Genomic DNA, 19,385 nt, shown 5'->3' with positions numbered 1-19,385 from the left:
AAATTAAGGCCTGAGTTTCCATGGAGATGGACGATGGTCCAAGGTGGAGCTGACGCCTTTTTTTCTAGCCGGAAAGCATGGACATGAATCCATATTTGAGTGAGCAAGTCCATCTATCTCATTTGAGGCCGATTCGTTTCCAAAGCCTTTGCTATTTCAGACATTATAGGGGGCTATTTAAATGAGCCAGTTTCCCTAAGATAGATTTCAGACGATTATGAGAAAGAATTTTATGTACCTCATTGAAACAATGTCCCAGTCCTTTCCAGTAGTGATGCTGAACATGTGGCCAATGGCAGGCACCTGTCTGCAGCAGTGAGCGTGATGCTGCGTGGCCAGTGTCCCCTCACAATGGCGAGTCAGCGTTGGGTCCTCTAAGATTAAACCTGGCAGTGTTCTGCTCAGAGTGTCACCGTTCAGCAGAATGCCTCGGAACGTCCTTAAATGTGACGTTTCACAATCTCTTGCTCCATGGAGCTCTTTTTATGCACCAAACGGGGCAGCGATTATAAAGGCAAAGATAAGCATTTATTTCATCTCTGGGAAGATTGGCCCTGAGAGCCTCTGTCCAAAACCTCTAGTGCTGAAACAGGAAAAGGTGGTGGTGTCTATCTACTGGGATTTTGTTCTGTTTCCTTTTCTTTCCTGTTTTGTAACGTGTGAAAAATAGAACCGGGTCAACTATGAGTTAGAAGACTATCTTTTTTACCTACAGAAATGGACAAAGGTTATTCTAAACTGCCAAACTTTAAATTGTTGAGATAAAAACATACGCAGACACTGATCTCATGGCGGTAACGTAACCAGACTGCAAAGCCATCTTACGTTACGTACAAGGGAGGTACTGGATGGTATGTATTCTGCACCATTGAATATGCGTAAAAGTGCTGCATAAAGAAAGTCTGAGCAGCATCTGAAGGAAAGCAAAGCAGGGAGGCATTTTCATTTCTACCTGAAAGAGTGTGAATATGTCATTCATAATGAATATTGTACCGATGCATATGGACAAAGCATATTCATTCTAAACGCTTTCTTTTCAAATACTTTTGCTTTTTGGTTTCTCCTACTTGGCTTTCACAATTTTTACGAGATTTTTACAGTCTACAAATTCCTTTCACGCAGTTTTCCCAAAAGCAGTTAGCTAATGCTGCCCTCACATGAGGCTTCGATAACCCATAAAAGTAGTTGATTTTAGTTTGAACAAATATAAACATGGTGTTTGTTTTAGAAATTCTTGTGGATAGCCCTCAAGCTTGTTTACAGTCTCCCTGTCCACACACAGAACAGCCTCTCCCACAGGAGGAGAACCCATTGACTCATGATGATGGAAACTGCCACTTCCTAAAAGAATGGATAATCAAGGGCCTCGTTGTGAATTTCAACATATGGCTTAAATGGCCAAAGAAAAAGTCAAGCTGAAATGACTGTAAACATGGCCTCCAACAAGGGGAACCATTTTGGTGGATGAGAAGAAGAATGAAGTCATTAGCAGAGAGAGAGAGAGACAGAGATTGCTAGTATCTGGGTGGTAAACACAGTGCAATTTATAGAGATGTATTCTAGAAATACACAATTGAAATATATGTACTCTTATTAAACAATTCATTGGGGAATCAATTTTCTTTTAAATCCTCACCCGAGGATACTTTTCCATTGATTTTTAGGGAGAGTGGAAGAGAGAGGGAAAAATGGAGAGAAATATCGATGTGAGCGAAACACATTAATTGGTTGCCTCTTACAAGGTCCCCAACCAGGGCCCAGGCCAGGGAGGAGCCTGCAACCGAGGTACATGCCCTTCTCTGGAATTGAACCTGGGACCCTTTGGTCTACAGGCCAAAGCTCTATCCACTGAGCCAAACCGGCTAGAGCAATAAATTTAATTTAAAAATATAGGAGATTACATCCCCTTAAAATAAAATAAAAAGCTAGTTACACATGCGGACAATAAGAATTGTTTGCCACAGGTGCATGCTGGGAACAGAAGGAGATAAGTTGTTTAAAAAGTCCGATCTTAATTATGGAAGATGTCAAAATTTTCCTACTATAGTGCAATTACACATGTGAAAACATTGGGTTATGCATTTCAACCAAGTTATTGAATTATTGAAGATTAGATCATTTGTAATTAAATGATACATGAGAATAGTTAACAGTTTACTAGTACTGCAGGGTTGCTGATGGAAAAGCTGTCCCCACCACAGCCTTTCCTGTCCTTAAGTTCTGGGTTCCAGGGACAACAACCTTTTTCTAGTCTTTTAATGGCCACTTTTGGTAATTACCCTCATTTTATAATTTTGGGACTTTCTTGACTTTCTTATACTTAGATTTAATCTATTGGCTTATTGTTATAGGAGACAAGGATCTGGCCTGTATCCCTTCTCTTATCCCTCTTTTTATTGTCCTACCCCCACCCACTCATTCTTCTCTACCTCCCCCCAGTCCATATACACACTTCCCATCCTTCACCTTAAGGGAGGTATGGCATACAAGAATTTGTGGGTAAATATATATTTGTCATTTATTTTATCATGAGGCTCAATTATTTACTCTTGAGTAACTTCTTTTTTTTTAATACAAGTTTTTTCAGGAGTTATTTGGAACTAACTTTTACTTTTGTTTGCTTGTCCCTACCACGAATATTTCCCAGACATTCCAAGATAAGTGTAAACTGTTATTTTTTACCCGATAAGAGGTACGGGCCAAGGAGGGTATGTGACAGTCCAGGAAGGCCCTGCGTACTGCAGACAGACATGGACCAAGGAAGGCGACACTCCAGGTCCTGGACTTTAGATTGCAGAGTCTGAGGAAGAGGCAGTCACAAGGGCTCTGGCCTTACAGAGCTCGCAGCCGATGTGCAACTTTCTGTGGTTGGGGGAAGGAGCTAGAGGTGTACTGTTTCACTTGCAAGGGGAACTGTCTTTCCTTTTCGTGCCCCAAACGATTGCTCCAGAATATAGTTCCTAGTTCCGAGGTCAATGCTTTCATGCACCATGCCTTACAGAAAGGGAGAAAAATGCAAGTATGTGTTTAAAATTGTTTCACTTGAAACACAAAATGCAGGGGGTCTTCATTAATACCCTGTTAATTAGTCTTTGCAGCAGTAAAGGCACTTCTTTTGTTACTTTTCACAAGGTCTATATGAATCAGACTTTCTTCCTTTCCTCTTCCTTCCTTCCTTCCTTCTTTCCTTCCTTCCTTCCTTCCTTCCTTCCTTCCTTCCTTCCTTCCTTCCTTCCTTCCATCTCTCCTTCCCTCCTTCCTACCTTCCTTCCTTCTTCCTTCTTTCCTGTCTTTCTTGCATTCTAATTTCTTTAAAGATAGGATTTTAAAACCTTTTTAAAGAGCTGACTATCCATATTTTTAGTGTGAAAATAAAATGGAGAAAAATGTTCAGATTAAAGAGATGTGAGTCTCCTATGTTTACAATATCTACTATTGACTTCACCTAGTCGAGTTTCAATATTAATATGATGAAATGGCTAGTTAAAATGCAAATATTATACTGTCTCTTAGAATGTTATTTTTAAAAAGAAAATGGTGTTTGTTTTCTTATTTCTTGATTCAGACTAAACAGGGAACAGCTTCCTAAACGAAACCTTAGTCGTCTTAGGAAAACAAGCACATCATTATCAATAGTTACTTTTTGGCAATTTTAATCAAATTTGAGTAAAATTACCTGTAAAATTTGTTTCTTGTGTTTCTCTTTGGCTTTAGGAAAGTGTTCTTTCTAGAGTTATTCCATGACATGGAAAATGCCAGGATAGTGCGGCTACCCCTTCTGCACTGACCGTATCCCTTCACTCGTAGCAGGGCCAGATCTGCCCTAGAACAGCAGGCAGAAGGCAACAAAACAGGCCTGTGGGGAGTGAGGTAAAGAGTCAGTGCGTTAATGTGTGCAGTGCCTGAGTGATACGAAAAGAAAACCAGGGGAGGCGCTGAAATAGAGCACGTGGCTGCGGTTCTCAGGGGGGAGTGGCCTGAAAGCTGCAGGGAGTCCGGGGCGTTTCCGTGGAAACTTCACCACCCTGTGTTGTGCAGGACAATATAATTCTCCCAGAGGGCTTACAGCCTCGGAGACCCAGGTTCTGTGAGTGCCGGCGGGATGCTATGGGGCAGGGGTCCTCAAACGACGGCCCGCGGGCCACATGCGGCCCGCCGAGGACATGGATCCGGCCCGCCGGGGGCCGCTGCCTGTCCTGCTTAGCAGCGACGCGTCCCGGGCCCGCAGGGCGCATAGGAATTTGTTCATAGTTTTTTTTTAAAAACTATAGTCCGGCCCTCCCACGGTCTGAGGGACAGGGACCTGGCCCCCCGTTTAACAAGGTTGAGGACCCCTGGGAGCCTCATGTCTGAAGCCACTGAGCAGATTCCATGGGAAAGTGGCACCGTTGAGCAAGTGTTCCCCAAGGGTCCTCCGTCCTGCCGTGTGAGAGTCAGAGGGCCCCCAAGAAGATAGGGTATGAAGGTGATGCAGGGAGTCAGGCCGGAGATGACAAAGGCTTCAACCAGGTTAGCATGGACCTGGAGAAAATGGGTGTATTTTCGAGGCAAGATTCTTAGCACGTGCTGATGGATTTTCTTTAGAAACGAGGTAAAAGGAGATGAGAGGTGGATTTCCCAAAGCCTTGGTTAATGAAGCAGGAAGAGCTGAGGAGGCGATGGATGTGGAGAGGAAATTCACGAATGCCAGTTCGGATGTGTTAGCAATGGGGCCTTGAGGACTAGGGCCAGCTCCTTGGAGGAACAGGTGGCCTGGATATTTGAGTTGGAGTGTTGAGTCCTCAGCTGCAGACCCTCCTTGCAGAGATGGACTGGATGAAGGTCCCCTGAAAGGGGCATACGAAGGATGTTAGGGCAATGATTTCTGGGCACTGAAAACTCAAACACTGCGGATTCTGAACCAGGGAAGTCAGCAAAGGTTACTGAGGACACAGCCACTCCGAGAAGGAAAAGCAGAAAGTGTGGTGTCGGGGACAAAGAGCACCTGGCTTTGATGCAGTGACAGGAAGGTGGTCACAGGACAGAAGGAAGGCAGTGGGGCAAAGAATAGCTTCCAGGGGAGTTGTGGGACCTGGTTCTCCTGGAATAGTGGACGCAAAGGAGCTGGAGTTCGGACAAGTGACTGGGACGTGAGGAACAGGGCAGATACGGAGCGCGCCCCGGAACCACGAAGCTGTGAAGGGACAGAGATGGTGGAGCTTAGGAGGGGTGTGGGCTCATATGTTTGTATTTTTTAATTTGAGAGAACAGCCGGTCTGTATGCTAATAGGAAGACTAAAATTGGGGTGGGGAGAGAGAATGAATAAGGTAAAAGAGCTGGGGTGGCTCAGTAGTTGAGTGTTGACCTATGAACTGGGAGGCCATGGTTCAAATCCTAGTCAGGGTACATGCCCAGGTTTCGGGCTCGATCCCAGTGTGGGGCGTGCAGGAGGCAAACAAACAATGACTCTCTCTCATCATGGATGTCTCTATCTCTCTCTTGCTCTCCCTTCCTCTCTAAAATCAATAAAAATATATTTTTAAAAAAGAATAAGGTAAAAGATTAGCGAGTTGCTCTACACACAACAGAAAGGACACAGTCCCTATGGAGTTTCCAGCTTTGGAGAGGATGAGAGGAAGTCTTTTGCTAGTTCTCCCTGAGGGTGGAAGACAGATTGGGAGTGTGTGTGTGTATAAGTGAGTTGGCCTTCAACATCTTCTATTTTCTTCATGGCGTATGAGTCAGGATTGTCCACCGAATGCAGAGATGAGGGATGGGAGGATGGAGATGATGTGAAATCAGCGAGGGAATGTATTGGCATAGAGTAAATAAACAGGCAACGAGCAACGATAAAGAAAAATCATCCTGATATTTGTTACAATGCCAAAGGAAGTCTGTTCTTTGGCACTTTGTCCAGTTGAGCAGAGTTGTTCCTAAAGTAAACAGTTAGGGGTCTAGGGTCAGTGGTTTGATGAGAGAGTGTCTGTGCTTTCCGCAAAGCTAGTAAGCAATTCTGCCCCAAGCAACACTTTCCAGTTCCTTAGTGGTGGGTTAGATATGGTGATAACCTTTCATCATTCTCTAGTTGACTTGTTTACTGAGTGTATATCCTCAGGATACTCCAACCATTCAACACACACACACACACACACACACACACACACACACACTCACACACCCCTTCCAGAGTGCAATTGTGTTCCGAAATCAGTAGCATATACAATCAGTACATGAATTTAAAATAAAAGCACATATAGGATTTACGCTAACTTTGAAATAAATTCTTAAATAGCTTTTAATTATAAAGAGAAAGTTTAGAGCTCAAGGGCTAGTAAAAATACAAACTGGAATTTTTGTGTTTCAGACAACGGTGCTTCTGGTTAAATAATTCAACTTCGCTTTTTACTCAACATTGTTTCATAGCAACAAATTCCAATTCCACTTCTTGCCCCTTTAGTACATAATCTGGAATCTTTTAGACACAGAAGCGCATACGCAACAGGTGCATCTGGAATTAATTGCAATACACAAAACAGATATGCCTTAAAACTCACATTCCATGGAAAGAACAACTGTAAGAATCTTATAACTAATATTCTTCATCCTCAAAATAAATTTATAAAATTTCTAGCCTGTGAACTCAATGAGAGGAGAGACCTTGTTTACAACCAGCATGCCTAGGACAGTCTGACATACAGGAATCCTTAAATAAATGCTGTAAAGTCATACAAATGCCCCTCCTTTGCTATTTATTTAAATTATCAGAGACAGGTGACTTCTGAGTGTACCAGCTTTCTTCCTATGTGTTTTACAAATATCTTATTAACACACAGTAGCTTTATAAGATACATTTTATTATCTACATCTTATAAGTGAGGAACCATAGGCTTGAGGTTTTATTAATATCATTATCTACACTTGTTAAAAATTTAGCATAAAAAATCTCTGGGCTACTTACATACCTTATTTCAAAGTAACTCATGTAATTGTTACAGCAGTCTTCATATTTCTTTTTTCTTTTTTCAAATATATTTTTATTGATTTCAGAGAGGAGGGGAGGAAGAGAGAGATACAAACATCAATGATGAGAGAGAATCATTGATTGCCTGCCTTCTGCACACCCCCTGGGCATGTGCCCTTGACCAGAACTGAATCAAGGACCCTTCAGTCCGCAGGCCAATGCTCTATCCACTGAGCCAAACCTGCTAGGGCATCGTCTTCATATTTCGTATGGGGACGTGATCCTAGAAAGTCACACTCATAGCAAGTGGAGAAGCTGAGATTAAAACACCCAATCTCATGCTCTTAGCATTGTGTGGTACCGTACATATGTGACTCTCCAAAACATGATCTCCGCTGGAAAACTCAGCGTTCAATTAGGCATTTATCAGCAACATATCTCTGTGTATTCACTGTGTGATTTCAAGTAACATGTACATATGATAGGCTAAAATGAGCTTTTGAGAGAATAAGAGCTAATATTGAAGTACGCTATGAGAACTGAGAATTGAACCTTTTATGTAGTTTAGTGAATATCCCTTAACATAATTATTGTCCAGGTGTTTACTGCTATTACCACACTATACTGCTATCCTTGAGTGCCTAATATATGCAGACTTATGTTATTCAATGTCATTGAGAACCTCAAATGTGTTGACAAAACCATTATTGACATTACTCTTAGAAGAGGAAGGAAATAAAATGGCAATTAATTTTTGTCCATCAGTGATAAAATTTGGGGCATCAGAGGTATAAACTAAATAAGCTACTTAATCGCAAGATTAGTTATTAAGCAATTTTGAAAAGAATATGTAAAAGCTGTGTTTGAAATTAGTTGAATCTTCAGCAAAATAATTACAAGCAATGAAAGGAAAACAGTTCAGAAACATTTCCAATTTACTTACCTGGGAAGCCTGGTCTAAATGTCTTTCTCTTCTTGTCATGAAATGAAGAAACGCTGTTGAGAAAATGCCTGTGTAAAGGGAAACACAGTGGGTTACCCTGGCCTAGAAATAAGTCTCCCTAAGAGCGAAAGTCCAGCGGCTGGTGTCTTCGGCCCATTCGTTCTCGCATCCTGATGTCTCTAGGGATTTTACAAGGTGAGATCCCTGCCCAGCTGGCACCTTGTGACTTGTTCTCAAGAGGCTACGGAGTGGCAGGCCCGCCCTTACTCAGCTGAAGGGCTTCCAGAGCAGTTCTGTGGACACGTGGGCCTGGGTCACGCTGGTTTCCTAGGGGACTCCTGTGCACGGATGTCGAGCAGCCTCCTTGGTCTACACACTGGTGCCCGCAGCATCACCCCCGCAGTCTGGAAGCAAACATGTCAGTAGACATCGCCCAATGACGCTGGGGGTCAGGGCGGGGGGTTGGGGGGCAGTTATGCCTGGAGAGCCGGCTCTCTGAGAGATGCACTTGGAATCTTTGAGTAATCCGTTTGGGTTCCCTGGCATTTCCTTCGTAGGCAGTAACTATACTTGTTATTCTTGGCTTCCCCTACCTGGTGCTGTTTGAGCAATCATTTCTGGGGGAAAAGTGGGAATTAATATTTCTGAGATCATTCTGTCCTTCTGCAAGGAATGCAAGTCAATGCCATAGACAAACAAGAGGCAAGTGAGCAGCTTTCAGCGTCCAGGGCAAGAAGTCAGTGTGTATAGAATCTCATTATCTATTGCGTTGATTAGGCAGATGTGACCAGTTATCTACTTCGGCATTAAATTAGAAACTTATCTAAAATGATAAAGTAATTGAAAATGAATATTTAAAATATTTTCTAAAAATCTACTTAACTCAGACTTGAATGAAATAATTTTTATTTTTATTAGTTAATTTATACATGTGATAAACTAAAAACGCGACTTTTATTTTTTAAAATAAATAATTTATGCTCTTAACCCACTCTTTATGATGGCATTATTTTCAGCATTTACAATAAAACATTTGAGAGGATTAGGCAAAATTAAATTAAACCTTAAAAGTTCCAATCAAACACGTCCAACATTAAACTGAAATTTAAATCTCTGCCTCCAGGGTTCTCTGTCTGAGGCACATCAGGTAGGGGTAGACATGGATGATGGGTGCCCTGTGGGTGAAAGGGCCCTGCTCGGACCCCGTCACTGACACATTAGGTAAAATGGTTTGCGGAGGTTCTGCAAACATTCACACCCTTCTATTCCTCAGAAGAATACCATTGGGTTTCCCACATTCATGGATGATTCTCTACCAAAGGGTCATTTTAAAATTTAATTTTATCACAGTGTACTGGATGAATTTTCAAATCCAAAACCCTCTCCATTCGGCTACTGAGCCCAAATTTTGTTTTAAAAGGGTATTTTTAAGGAATTAGGGCATACTTATTAAATGTGCACATTTGCCCAGCAAGGACTGTTAGCGGAAGGAGACGGAACAACCACAGCTCCTCTGTCATGCAACCACCGTGGTTGAGCAAGAAGGATGACCAGCGAGCCCCTTGGCGTTTCTGGGGAAGAATAACTCAGCCACCGCGATTCTAATAATGGCTCTGACCCTCTTTCCAAAGAAAGAAAAACAATTGGAAGTGTAGCTATTGGCCTTGACCACTGCCTTATGATACATTGATTCCTACTGATAATGTGTTTTTCTAGGACAAGGAGATGACGGAGGTGATGAATAATATGAAAAATATTTCCTTTTAAAACCCTTGAGACTATTATGCTAAATGCAATAAATCAGTCAGAAAAAGACAAGAACCATCTGATTCCACTCACATGTGGGATATAAAACTGAAACTCATAGAGACAGACAACTAACTGTATGGTGGTTACCAGAGGGAAAGGCGTGGGGGGTGGAAAGGTTAAAGGGGGTCAACTATATGGTGATGGAAGATGATCTGACTTTGGGTGGTGGGCAGACAATACAATATACAGATCATGTGCCTTAGAAATATACAGTTGAAACCTATATGACCCTATTAGCCAATGCCACCCCAATAAATTTAATCAAAAAATAAAATAATTACACACAAAATCTTTTAGTACATTTCCTACCTTATCAAACTGATAATTTGACCAAGTAATCTTCCTTTTCCTTCATTTTATGAAATTACTCATGACAATATACATTTTTTTCAAATATAAAATATTACTTAAGCCAGATTTCTGATGATAATATATGTGCATTTTTTAAAAAATATATTTTATTGATATTTTACAGAGAGGAAGGGAGAGGGATAGAGAGCTAGAAACATCGATGAGAGAGAAACATCGATCAGCTGCCTCCTGCACACCTCCCACTGGGGATGTGCTCGCAACCAAGGTACATGCCCTTGACCGGAATCGAACCCGGGACCCTTCAGTCCGCAGGCCGACGCTCTATCCACTGAGCCAAACCGGTTTCGGCAATATATGTGCATTTTAAGAAAAATATAAATGTCACTTATTTCCTTTTTGAACATTAAGTTATTTCCTCCCTCTTCACCCAAATATAGATTTATTGGACAACTAGCCAGATTTGCCTATGGCCCTTTTTGGCCACTTCGTGAAAATGAAGTATTGTGACCAAACTTTTCTTCATTGGACTCTTGCCTATTCTTTCAGTTCTGATTATGAGTATTTGGTAAGCGTATATGCTTTGAAGTGAGAGGAAATTTTCCTTAATTCAACCATGTGCATTTCCCCGTGCATTGTCCACATCATAAAACTATGAAATGAGTGTTAAATTTCCATACAGCATAGCCATGAACTTGATGGTTGTTTAAAGGGACTGTTGATGTTGGACTAATCCCACCCCTGACTACAAAATTTGTAATACACTTCTATAGCAAATGTCTGTTTGAATTATCACAAAATCTCCGAGGAAAAGGTCATTATGGTAGACCCTGAACAAAGTGGATTTAAACTGTGCAGGTCCACTTATACACAGATTTTTTTCAGCCAATGCCTGTACTGTTACCAGTCTGTGGTGTGCATTGTTCTGTGCCATTTCATAGGCAACTGGAGCACCCACCGAGTTTGGTGTCTGCTGGAGGGGCCTGGACCAATTCCCTGTGGACACTGAGGGAAAACTAACTTTTAGGGGAGTCCGAAGTTATACATAAATTTTCGACTACACAGTGGTGGGTGTACCTGACCCCCTTCCCTGTTGTCAAGGGTCCACTGTATTCCCATGATACAGAATGAAGTGGTGTTCAAAGAAATGAAACCTAATGTTACTCAAATAAGGTGTATAGCCAAGATGGAAAACTGGGTCTTTTGACAAGTAAAGCTTATTTTTCTTTCACACAAGTATAATAACTAAAGTCCAGTAGGAATCAGTAAATTAATTGCTCAGTATCAAGCTATTTTTATACCTTTTGTCTGTGACAGCTTTCACCAGTGATTGTTATGAGTTAAACTAGTGACCCAGTGCATGGATTCGTGCACATTGAAAGGAAATTCATTAGAAGGTGGCCAGCAGGGCGGGACTGGGCGAGACAGGCTGGACACACCCTGGAGCCAACCTCCTGCAGTCCCTCCCCGGCCAGCCACACCTGGGGTGGCGCCATGGCTCGAAAGGCATCTGTGGAATGATCGGGGTCTCTCTCTCCGGCAGGTGTGATCCTTTGGCCTGGCCTGTAGGGATCGGGCCGAAACCAGCTCTCCAACATCCCCCAAGGGGTCCCACGTGCGAGAGGGCACTCTGCAAAGTTGCTGTGGTACAGGGTATGGAATGCAAATGCAAGTGTGCAGTAAACGAGATTCGGGGCTGACAGTGCCCCAGCAACAACATAACCCACGGCCATGAAGGTGGAATCATGTGGCCCCGCGAGGAATCCGGCTCCCTCCTCTCTGGTTTCAGGGTGCATCACCCAAGAACCGCCACTGCCAAGTCACTGCAGCTTGGCAGCTCCTTCATTGAGCGTCTGCCTCCTGGTGGTCAGTGCATGTCACCGGTCAGAGGGAGGGGCATTTAGCATATTAGCCTTTTATATATATAGAAGATAGCACATTGAAGGCATGCTCTATGCAGAAATAAGAACAAAGTATATCAAAAGCTGAGATGAGCAAATACTGTGAATAATGAGGTTCTGCAAACATTCACACCCTTCTATTCCTCAGAAGAATACCATTTGGTTTCCCATATTCATGGATGATTCTCTATCAAAGGGTCATTTTAAAATTTAATTTTATCACAGTGTATTGGGTGAATTTTCAAATCCAAAATCCTCTGCTACTGATATGCTTAGACACGAGTACTTAGATATGTTAAGTTATATACAGTATGTTCATTATTTAAAATTTAAAATATAGAAATATATAAAGAACATAATAATTACCTCAATCCTGCAGTTAGGGGAATATGACTGTTTTTGCTGCATTGTCTTTTACTCTTAAGACCGTGTATACAGGTGAAAAGATTTGTCCAACCGATGATCCTTGGCATTAATTCCATGCCAGCAGGCATCCCCAGTTTGAGGTTCGGTGAAGATGGAAACTTAATTCAGTGCAAAACAGCTCCACTGTGAGGCAGGGCCAGGTGGCCCTGAGGCCAGGCCACTCCCAGCTAGACAGCCCTGCTCTGCAATGGTCTGCTGTGCACTGCTCTGGTCTGCTCCTTGCTGGTCTGCTCTGGCCTGTGCTGGGCTGCTCCGCTCTGCACCTGATACCTCTTCCGTGTTTCAGCTCAGCCAGGGACATGCAGGCTTCAGTCTTTCATGGAAAGGGAAAGTGCGCCCTTAGAGCCTGAGGGGAGCTGGCCTATGTGAACAGAAGTCCCTGCCCCAGGTCCCTCTATGGTCTGTCCTCATGCAAATGAGGACTCCAAATCCTTGATGTTTGATTGGTCCAAAAGGTACTATCCTGATTGGTCAGAATAGAGCCACTATGTTTGGTCAGACCTGCACAGCTTCTATTGGTTGGTGGAAATAGGATCCCAGGAACTCCTGTATAAGGGCTGGCTCAGCAGGCAGGAACACTGTGCAGGCGGGCAGTTGGGAGCAGGCTTCTCCCTGAAGTGTGGTTTGTGTGAGAGGCCCCTGGGCAGAAATGGCTGCTAGGCTCTGATTTTTTTAAAATATATTTTATTGATTTTTTTACAGAGAGGAAGGGAGAGGGATAGAGAGTTAGAAACATCGATGAGAGAGAAACATAGATCAGCTGCCTCCTGCACACTCCCTACTGGGAATGTGCTCGCAATCAAGGTACATGCCCTTGACCAGAATCGAACCTGGGACCCTTCAGTCTGCAGGCTGACGCTCTATCCACTGAGCAACACCGGCCAGGGCTAGGCTCTGATTTTTAAAATTTGAGCCCAGTTAGCCACCCCACCAGGCGCCCTTCTTAGTAGGTGTCTTTTTTCTCAGGGTTCACAGAAAGTACTATGTAATGGATATTGTGTGTACGCATATACTGTGTATAACCTGGGTACTCTACGCATGCATAGAATATACTCTTTTCATGTCTAAATTATAAATCTCTATCATCATTTCATACTCTCATAGCATTACTTTCTGTGCTAATTGCTTTTTATTCTACACATTATTTAATCAATTCTTTATTATTATCTGTATAGATTTTTAAATTCGCTATTATAAACAGCCTCGTGATAAATTTGTATATATATCTGGCATCATTATAATTTCTGTTGGATAGAAAATTTAATTCCAAAGTGAACTTGCTATCTAAAATGGAGCTTGTTTTAAGGCCCTTTGATTTGAAATAATAGCACATTTTTCCTGTACAGCTGTACAAATTTATATACTCACCATGATTGGAAGGAATTACTTTTCTTCAATTTTGCCATCACTGAATATATATATATATATATATATATATATATGTGTGTGTGTGTGTGTGTGTGTATGTGTGTAACTTACATTTAGTCTTTGTGAATATTCAGTTCAAGTTCTTTTCCCACTTTTTACTGAAGTGCCTGTTTATTTTTTCTCATTAACATGTTCTTGCGATATTTTAAGATTATTAGTCCTTTCCCATCTTTCATGTGTACAGCAAATAGTTTTCCAACTTTACTGTTTGTCTTTTATTTTGTTTACAGTGTTTTCTATCATACAGATAGTTTACATTTTATTATTATATTCACCCTTAGAGAGGCCTTTTTTTCTGCCTAAGAATATGAATATGTACAATAACCTTTATTTTCTACTAGTATTTTTCCCGTTTTTTAATATTGTATTTTATTGTGAATTATATTATTATTATACTTGTTTTTTTTCTCCTGTTGATCTATTGGATATCTTAATGTTTTAATATGTGTGTGTGTGTATGTGTGTGTGTATGTGTGTGTGTGTGTGTGTGTGTGTGTGTGTGTGTATATATATATATATATATATATATATAGATATATATATATATATGAGCCTAATATGCAAATTGTCCCCTCGGGAGTTCAACCAGGAGACCAGGAGTTCGATCACTCGCTATGATGTGAGCTGACCACAAGGAGGTGGTGCAGAACAAAAGAAGGCCCTGGTCAGCAGCCAGGGAAGGGAGGCCCCAGCCGGCAGCCAGAAGGCCCTGATCGGCCCTGATTGCCAGCCAGGCCCAGGGACCCTACCTGTGCAAGAATTTCATGCACCAGCCTCTAGTGTATGTGTGTGTGTGTGTGTGTGTGTGTGTATGTATATATATATATATATATATAGTTATTTCCCATTTCTAGATTTTAAAGTACAGACCTTATTTGCCGTAAAACTTCAGTGACACTTCATTGGAAGGCCCTCTTCACCACCACCCTTTCTTAGCATTCAGCACGCGTCCTTCCTGTGCTGTAGAACATGGGTGGTTATAGTGCACCTGCTCTTGGTAGAGTGAACACTCACGCCTGTTTCATGTGAGATTCTTGTGGTCAACTTGGGTCACACCCTGACTTTAATGCCGGCGGAGTTTTGGGGAAGAGAACCCAGGGACCCGCCAAGCACACAGGGCCACGTGTGCAAGGGCGAGGCCAGCAGGCAGATGCCACCCTCTGTGACATGGCCCTCAGGGAGCAGTGACCACAGATACCCATGCACTTCAGCAAGGATGTTCTCCAGCAGCAGTCCTAATCGATTCTGAAACTTTTTTTTTTAAATATATTTTATTGATTTTTTACAGAGAGGAAGGAAGAGGGATAGAGAGCTAGAAACATCGATGAGAGAGAAACATCGATCAGCTGCCTCTTGCACACTCCCTACTGGGGATGTGCCCGCAACCAAGGTACATGCCCTTGACCGGAATCGAACCTGGGACCTTTCAGTCCGCAGGCCAACGCTCTATCCACTGAGCCAAACCGGTTTTGGCAATTCTGAAACTTTTCAAAAAAATGTATTTTATTGATATTTTACAGAGAGGAAGGGAGAGGGATAGAGAGCTAGAAACATCGATGAGAGAGAAACATCGATCAGCTGCCTCCTGCACACCTCCCACTGGGGATGTGCCGGCAACCAAGGTACATGCCCTTGACCGGAATCGAACCCGGAACCCTTCAGTCCTCAGGCCGACGCTCTATCCACTGAGCCAAACCAGTTTCGGCCTGAAACATTTTTTATTCTTGCATTTTGTGTCATATTTGAGATTTCCCGAGACACATGTTTCATAAACATTTAATTAGGAAACTGTGTGAAGATATGTTGTCACTTTCCTTGAAGCTAAGGTCTTTTCTCCATCCCCATCCTCCACGTATTCAGTGAAATGAAATATAGCATAGCTGTATGGCATATCAAGAATCATCCCATATATTCCAGAAGGTAATGGCGAAATATCAGTGTTCTCATAACATAATATTTTATTATGCTCAAGTCACACAATAAAGGGAGAAAGGGAAACCCCAAAATCCATAGCCAATTTTATTATGTACTAGGAGGGGACACATTTCATACTCCACTGCTTAGGAGGCTTTGTACTGAATAGGAAACCTACATTAGATTGTGTTTCTCAAAATGTTGTATAAAGATCAGCTACATCAGAATATCTTGGATAATTAAAAACAGTGGTGAAAAGTCTTTCAATGAAATAATAGGTTGATATTTTAAAGCAAATTTCTTAATTTTCTTCTTCAAAAATTAGAAAGACAAAACTATTACTAGCTAGAATGTAGTTTCTTCATCCAAGCTGTGCGACTGGGGGATGTGGGAGGCGGTTACCTGCATTGTTAACAGATGCGATGCCCAGTGTCCGAAGTATTCTGTATCTAGACGCTAAAGCCGGAATAATCAAGACAATATAAAATAAACACTTCATGTTGTCTTTCACTTTGCAGATAAAGTTAAACAATGTACCATTTCCCATAATTTCAAAGTATAATTTAGAAAAAAATGTATTTTTCTTAGGTACAGTAACTACTTGACCATACTATGGAACGCTCCACTTAATGAGATGCACTAATGTAGACAGTCACCTGTCTGCAAGCAGAATTATGCTTTCTGGCCTCTTCCATGTCTTTTTCATACCAGACTGAATCTCAGTGATTAATTTTTTTGAAATACTGCAGCGTCGGCCAATATGTAAACCTTTCTGTGATGATGTTGTCGAAATCCTACTCTTCGTGTGATTATTGATGCTCAGAGAGCTTCTGTAAGACTGATTTCAAGCTCCTGCTTAATTACCTTTTATTGGGGCCGATAATTAAAAATGAAGCAAAGCCAGAGAGTGGATTTCAGTTTAATTTTATTTATGTTGGAAGTGAACACAGCCTTGCCTGAATTTCCAAACTTTTGACTTACCCATTTATGTAAAAGAACTGTCAAGAAAACAGGCTCCTGCAAAGAAGTATTTTAAAAATTATACCACACGACTTTGGTCTTAAAACCTCAATATATATTTTATATGTTCACCGGGAGATGTGGTTTCATTTTTATGGTGGTATTGATTCAAATGAAAAGTATGAATAATTGACCATGGAACGTTATCTAACCCAGGGGTCGTTCATCCTATTTTAATATGGAGCCAGGCTGTACGCTGTTAAACCTACAGGTTTTTCAGTGCATCTGTTTCCACATCCCGCCCTCCGGTGGGTATTTGACCGTGCGCGTTTCTCCCACAGGCGTATGCGGGCAAAGATCTGGAGGAGCAGCTGCGGGCGGTGTCCAGCGTGGACGAGCTCATGAGCGTGCTCTACCCGGAATACTGGAAAATGTACAAGTGCCAGCTACGGAAAGGAGGCTGGCAGCAAAACCAGGATCAGCCCGGCGCCGGTCCGAGGACAGAAGACACTGTAAAATTTGCCGCCGCGCATTATAACGCAGAGATCTTGAAAAGTAAGTGTGGGAAAGGAAAGACACAGGAGGGTCACATAGCAGCACAGTTGAGGGAGGCCAGCCTGCGCCCTGCCCTTCAGCACCGGGCCCACTGAATGTGTCTAGGGCCCGAAGTAAAGGCTGTTCCCCAAAGGCACACTTTTAGGATTTCACTGTGAGTGGTGAGGTTGATTTCTTGAAATAAAAAGAGAAGCATGCATGCCCGCCAGCACACTTAAATTTTTAAACACTAGGTGATATCTCATTGCCGGATTTCCAAGCATAAGGGTATTTTACACGGCCTGTGGGGTTAATCGTGCCAACATTCTGTAGCTTATAGAATAATTGCACCTACGTTTTCTTTCTGGTTTGGGTTGAGGAATGTTGGATTTCTAACTCATTCCAACTCATCTTTTCAAGCACCCCTTGTTGCCCTGTGGTCTCCCAGGTCACTGGCTTCAGAGAGGGACTTCGCAGGAGCCCCTGGGGGACCCCGCAGAAAGTGCCACCAAAATTAGGATGCAGCATAACACGGCATGGTGTAAATGGGTGGATTACTTTTCACAAGTAATTCCCTTCAGTTACTAGATAGTAATTCCTACAGAGGTTTGATTGTGAAGTATTTTCAGAACAAAACCAACCACACAGAATGGCCTCATGGTTGAGCCATGAAGAGTGTCTGTACTCTTTCCCCAAAGAATACTATTTTAAGAGAAACATGGGGAAAATGAACTAGGACACTGGAGACGTACATCCTTTGTAAGGCAGCACGTAAAGAGTCAACAGTGCTCAAAGTAAAACGCAGAGTCACTGCACGTGGGAAAAAGAAAGAGCACTTTCCTGAGCCAACAGGGTTCGGGATCCATGTTCCCCGTTGCAAATGGCCTTGTGTTTCAAGTAGCTGAGCTGCCACCATGACATTGCCCCACATGGCCAAGTAGCCTTCCTCAACATCATTTCTGAAGGGAGTCCCACACAATAGCCATCATCTCGTTTCCATCTCAGCTTAAGAGGGACATCCATCATGTTCCTCTTTGCTCGGAGCCCAGGAAGCGGTGCATGTGGCAGCAGATGAGCATGGCCTCTGCACATCGTGTGAACATCTACATTGAGTGGCCAGATGATGATGATCTCTGAACGCATCATCATCTGGCCACTCAGTGTCGATCCTATATAATAAAAGGCTAATATGCAAATTGTCCCCTCGACCAGGAGTTCGGCCAGCAGGCAGGCCGGCCAACCGCCCATGTCCCCTCCCCCTGGCCAGGCTGGTCGGACCCCACCCATGCACGAATTCATGCACTGGGCCTCTATATATATATATACACACACACACACACACACACACACACACACACACACACATATACATATACATATACATATATACACACACACACATACATACTGCTGAGAGGCCAGATTATTATGCATTCAGAGATCATAATAATCTGGCCACTCAGTGTATGTATTCAATGTTCGTTTTCTTACTAAAACCAGACATTCGCGCTGGGGAATATCGGTGTCATTTTAAGGAAGCGCATCTACTTTAGCTTGTGACAGGGCTGTAGAAATTAGTTCTCTTAGAAAATAGCCTTCGCTGCTCTGTTTCACATGATACCGCATTCCAGCTCACAGGGCAGTGGAGAGCACCGCCCGTGCTTTCTGTGAAGTTATCTATGGAACTTTAGTCTTAAAGTCTGAGAGCAAATGTAACTGGCTTCCAGCTGCTGGGGGCTGCTCCCCTTGGTGGCTTCTGTGTAACCTCTGGCCTTCCCTGTGACTCGCAGGTATTGATAATGAGTGGAGAAAGACTCAATGCATGCCACGTGAGGTGTGTGTAGATGTGGGGAAGGAGTTTGGAGCAGCCACAAACACCTTCTTTAAACCTCCATGTGTGTCCGTCTACAGATGTGGGGGCTGCTGCAACAGCGAGGGGCTTCAGTGCATGAACACCAGCACGGGCTACCTCAGCAAGACGGTAGGTGTCCCCGCCCAGCCCCACAACCTGCGCCCCCTCGGGGCACATCCGCCTCCACTCCCGCCCCATAAAGCGACCTAGTGCAACGCAGAGTGGCCTGTCTTTTCTTGGGGGGATAACTTTCAGCTTTCCATATTTTGTGGTTTTGATGGTAATTTCATGAAGTAAGTGATGTTTTATGAACTCATGCAGTGGGATCAAAAGCAAATGAAGAAAATAAATGTACATATGAATGTGTG

General features: G+C 42.7%; 1 protein-coding gene across 1 annotated transcript in view; it reads left to right on the top strand.

Moving 5' to 3' along the window:
• VEGFC (vascular endothelial growth factor C) overlaps window positions 1-19,385 on the top strand; it is an 83,259-nt gene that overhangs the window by 37,555 nt on the left and 26,319 nt on the right. The window contains exons 2-3 of the mRNA XM_080660729.1: window positions 16,973-17,186; window positions 18,956-19,146. Of these exons, the coding sequence (XP_080516855.1) occupies window positions 16,973-17,186; window positions 18,956-19,146 (405 nt within the window). The remainder of the gene's footprint in view (window positions 1-16,972; window positions 17,187-18,955; window positions 19,147-19,385) is intronic.

This window comes from Plecotus auritus, assembly GCF_963455305.1.
Source record: "Plecotus auritus genome assembly, chromosome: 3".
Lineage (NCBI taxonomy): Eukaryota > Metazoa > Chordata > Mammalia > Chiroptera > Vespertilionidae > Plecotus > Plecotus auritus.
This window is presented reverse-complemented; position numbering and strand designations above follow the sequence as displayed.